The sequence below is a fragment of the Austrofundulus limnaeus genome, unplaced genomic scaffold, assembly GCF_001266775.1.
Source record: "Austrofundulus limnaeus strain Quisiro unplaced genomic scaffold, Austrofundulus_limnaeus-1.0 Scaffold2559, whole genome shotgun sequence".
In the NCBI taxonomy this organism is placed as follows: Eukaryota; Metazoa; Chordata; class Actinopteri; order Cyprinodontiformes; family Rivulidae; genus Austrofundulus; species Austrofundulus limnaeus.
The window spans coordinates 12069-16188 of record NW_013954961.1 but is presented as its reverse complement, the minus strand read 5'-3'; the positions used below and the strand labels follow the sequence as shown (position 1 = coordinate 16188).

Here is a 4120-nt window from a genome sequence, read left to right as displayed (position 1 = left end):
ATGTATACGTTTAGGAGAATGGTAAAATCCAGTCTGTTGAAGAAATACGAAATGACATGCATGTATCCTTAAATGTCTGAGAAAGATTTAATTTTTTATTAATTTTTTTCAGTTTATCATTGTTTGAATTTCTTTTGATGGAAAAAGGCACAGATATTACAATATTTTTTCTTCCTTCTGCTGCCTTTCATTTTTCATTTGTATTTTTTGTATACTGAATTTGTTTTGTTTTTAAATGAACAGTTTAGACCCTTTTAAAAATAAAGAAAATATTCATCACTAGAAGCCACCAAAGGGCCAGGGCACCTTGGTGACATTGCACGTGTCCGCTACAGTGCACAACTGCCATTTTAACTGTTGCCATTTTGCTATTCCRTTTTTGTGTGTTTGTGTATGAATGTTTTTCTTATGTCTACTGGCTGTGCATTAAATTGCCCTGTGGGGATAATAAAGAGGCTTGAACTCTTGAAATGAATACTGTAGAGAGCTGAGTTCTTGAAACTTGGTACACATTTACAACTTGTGTAAATATAGGCAGGCACAAAGAGCCAGATGTGCTGGTTGGCTCTTTAGTGTCACCTTGATTGTAGCTCCCCTGACTACTATCACATACACCCATAAAATTTGGTGCACTTGTGCATCGATTCAGGACCTACAAAAGTCTCCTGACACCACATTGTAAAACATACAAAGTCGGTCATTTTGAACAAAAAGGCAATATTCACGTGTCGCAACAACTGCAGTTTGGTTCTCAATTTGGAGAGAATTGACTTCAAATTTAAGGCAGTGGTTCAAATATGCTATTTGCCTTGTTAAATACCGTTTTTTTATCCAGGCAAATCCCATTGAGATCGCAGATCTCTTTTGCAAGGGTGATCTGGGCTTGAAGGCAACCTAGTTCTTTGTTTCATAACACAGGSTGAAATTTGTTTTTCTTGCACAAATAACTTTCATATCAGTCTTCAACATTTAAGGGAGGTGGCTGGTCTGACTGTAGCTCAACRGGCATTAACACTCAAGTGATCTTCTGATATCATTAACTTTATTGGTGAATAAATGTTAAACTTCATATGYGGATAACCAGCTGAGGGGATGCACTAGAAGAAAATCAATCATTATCGAGAAAACCATTGGAATGTTAACTTGTTATCTTGAGAAACCATTCGATATTTCGTGATAACGACGTAAGAAAAACAACGGAAATATTATATGCAGCAAACGTCCGCTCTCTGTTTCTGTAAGTATCGGTCGTTGACGAATAAAGAAGTAGAAGTTTGTAACAGACTCAGTGTGAGGAGCTCAGCCGTCTGAGACGAGCTCAGCGAACAGTTGTTGTTGTTGCTCCTCATCRAAAGGAGTCCATTGTGGAGGTTCAACATACAGAGTAATGAAGGACTCAGATGGACCTGGGACTGGGTTTTCTTCAATCTTGGTATCAGGGACTGGGTTTTCTTCAATCTTGGTATCAGGGACTGGGTTTTCTTCAATCTTGGTATCAGGGACTGGGTTTTCTTCAATCTTGGTATCAGGGACTGGGTTTTCTTTGGTCTGAGTATCAAGAACTGGGTTTTCTTCAGTCTGGTGGCTCTTCATGTGTGTCTTCAGACAGTGGCTCTGGGTGAAGGCTTTGTCACAGAGGGTGCACTTGTAGGGTTTCTCTCCGCTGTGGGTCCTCATGTGGACCTGCAGGTGTTCGCGTCGAGAGCAGGCTTGCCCACAGACCCTACAGACAAAGTTTTTGACTCCTGAGTGGAGGAACATGTGTTCTTTTAGCCTGTTCTTGAGTTTGAAGAGGCGTCCACACTCAGAGCATTTGTACGGTGTCTCATTGCTGTGGATCGTCATGTGTGCTTTTAAGTGTCCACTGAACAAAAATCTTTTACCGCACACATCGCAGACAAACGGTCTCTCTCCACTGTGGGTCTTCAGGTGCAATGATAACTCTGAGGCTGACCGGAATGTCTTTGAGCAGATGTGGCAGAGGAAARGTCGRTCTCTGACTGTGTGGGTGTTCATGTGAGTCCTCAGACAGCTGTGAAATTTAAACCGTTTCCCACAGACTTTACAGACCAGGCGCCGTTCCTCAAAGTGGACGGCTCGGTGTACGGTCATCGTGCTGCGACTATCAAAAGATCTCTCACAGATGTTGCAGTTGTATTTTCTCTCCTTGGTGTGGATCTTCATGTGAGCTTTAAGTTGTGACTCCAAACCAAACGTTTTCATACAAACATCACATTTATGAGGTTTATGTTCCTCATGAACCCATCGGTGAACTTTTAGAGAATTCTTTGTAATGAAAGTTTTGTTACAAATGTTACATTTAAATCGACTGGTTCCTGTATGTTTCATCATGTGTCCCTTCAGACTAATTTCAGAGACAAAAGTCTTCCCACAGTCAGAACATCTGTGAATCTCTTGGTGTTTTTTTAGATGTTCCTTTAACTTTTCYTCAGATTCAGATTTCTCTCCACAGATGCCACAAACATCCTGCTTCTCGTCCATGTGAGTCCAAACATGTCTGATCAAAGATCCCAGCTTTAAGTACCAGGCTCCACATATTTTACAAGACACTCTACATATTTCTGTCTTCCCTGTCCTCTTCTTGTACTTCCTTCTTCTTGTTTTTTCAGGTGTCTGATGTTCAAAGTTTGGAACAAATGCTGTGTCGTTGCAGGAGTCCATGTCCTCCTCGTCTGTTTCCAGGTCCTGTTCTTGTAACATTGAGCTGTTCAATGGATTYCTTCTTCTTTTTCCTCTTCTTCTTCTGTCTACACCTTCAACAGAGCTGCAAAAACAAGAGAATAAAAATAATAAATGTTTCTTGTATGGACAGCATTACTCAAATTTTCAGCTGGACAGCTGAAGACCATGACTCAGCAGAAGCTGATGGACTTTATGGGTTTATAACTGTAGCGACGAGGGGAAAAACTCTGCTACACTGTTTACCTGGTGGGKCACCACATCAGCTTTGCTGATAAATACTTTATTCACTCTTTTGAAATCAGACTAATTCAGACTCACTAAAGTGTGAGATCATAAAACTGCCGGGAACTAGTTTCATAAGCAATGAATACTCAATGAAGAAGAATCCAAAGCTGGGTCCTAAACATTTTTTACTTTACATAAAGGATCTTTGCAATGTATCTAAGTTATTAACATTTACTTTATTTGCTGATGATACTACATTATATTGCTCAAGTAATAGTTTGGAACAGTTTCTGAATACAATGTAAATTGAACTAAAGGTATAAAAGAAATGGTGCAACCAAAATAAATGATCACCTTTAGTTCTGAGTTTTCATGTTGTTTTCTCAGATACAAATGACAAAAATGAAGACATGAATGTCAAGACAGATAAGGACTCGAGTACGGGATGGAAGCCATGTCTCCCCGGAAAAGGCTTCCGTGTTTACGTCACTAGATTCTCTAGGCCAGAGGTTCTGAAACTGGGGTCCCAGGACCCCCAGGGGTCCACGAGTCATACCTTGAGGGTCCTCAAAAATTTTCAATAAATTGTTCATTTGATTTTTATTTAAAAAATGCGCATGGAGAACAATACAGTAGTAGAACAAACATACTAAACCAAACTAAAGATAATATTGTCATGGCCTTAGTGAGGTAAAATGACAGTAAACTATTTTTAAAACAGCGTGGGGGTTTATAAGGGGGTCCCTGGAAATGTTTTACCCTTGTAAGGGGTCCCCAGACCCAAAACTTTTGAGAACCCCTGCTCTAGGCTTTTCTCTCTCAATATACACAGGGCATGTGTCCCTGTCCAACAGTTTGAACCAAAATACAGATATTTTGTCTTTCAAGCAGTACGTTGTCTAAAAAAAAAAAGAAAACCTGTTTAAAGCACTTAACACTTTGATGATTAGAGCATCTGCATCAACTATTCATCATATTGACATCAGTCATATCTGACATCTGTTATTTGCAGATGATGTGGTTCTGTTGGCGTCATTGAACCAAGATCTTCAGCTAAGGGAATTTCCAGCTTTCCAGAATCATGAGGGTTTGAAGAATTTTTAATTAATGTAGTGTTTTGGCTTTTCTAATTACAGAAGTTCAGAAAGCAAGCCAGTTCCTACAATCATCTTCTTCACTTGGCCTTCAGAGG

At 39.7% G+C, this 4120-nt stretch overlaps 1 protein-coding gene across 1 annotated transcript in view; it reads right to left on the bottom strand.

The window, feature by feature from the left end:
- Positions 1-1020: 1020 nt before the first annotated feature.
- The window catches only part of LOC106511163 (zinc finger protein 664), a gene marked incomplete at its 5' end in the record, with an annotated part of 13614 nt that continues 10514 nt past the window's right edge, over positions 1021-4120 (bottom strand). The window contains 1 exon segment of the mRNA XM_013999911.1: positions 1021-2785. Within this exon segment, the coding sequence (XP_013855365.1) occupies positions 1300-2721 (1422 nt within the window). The 3' untranslated portion in view covers positions 1021-1299.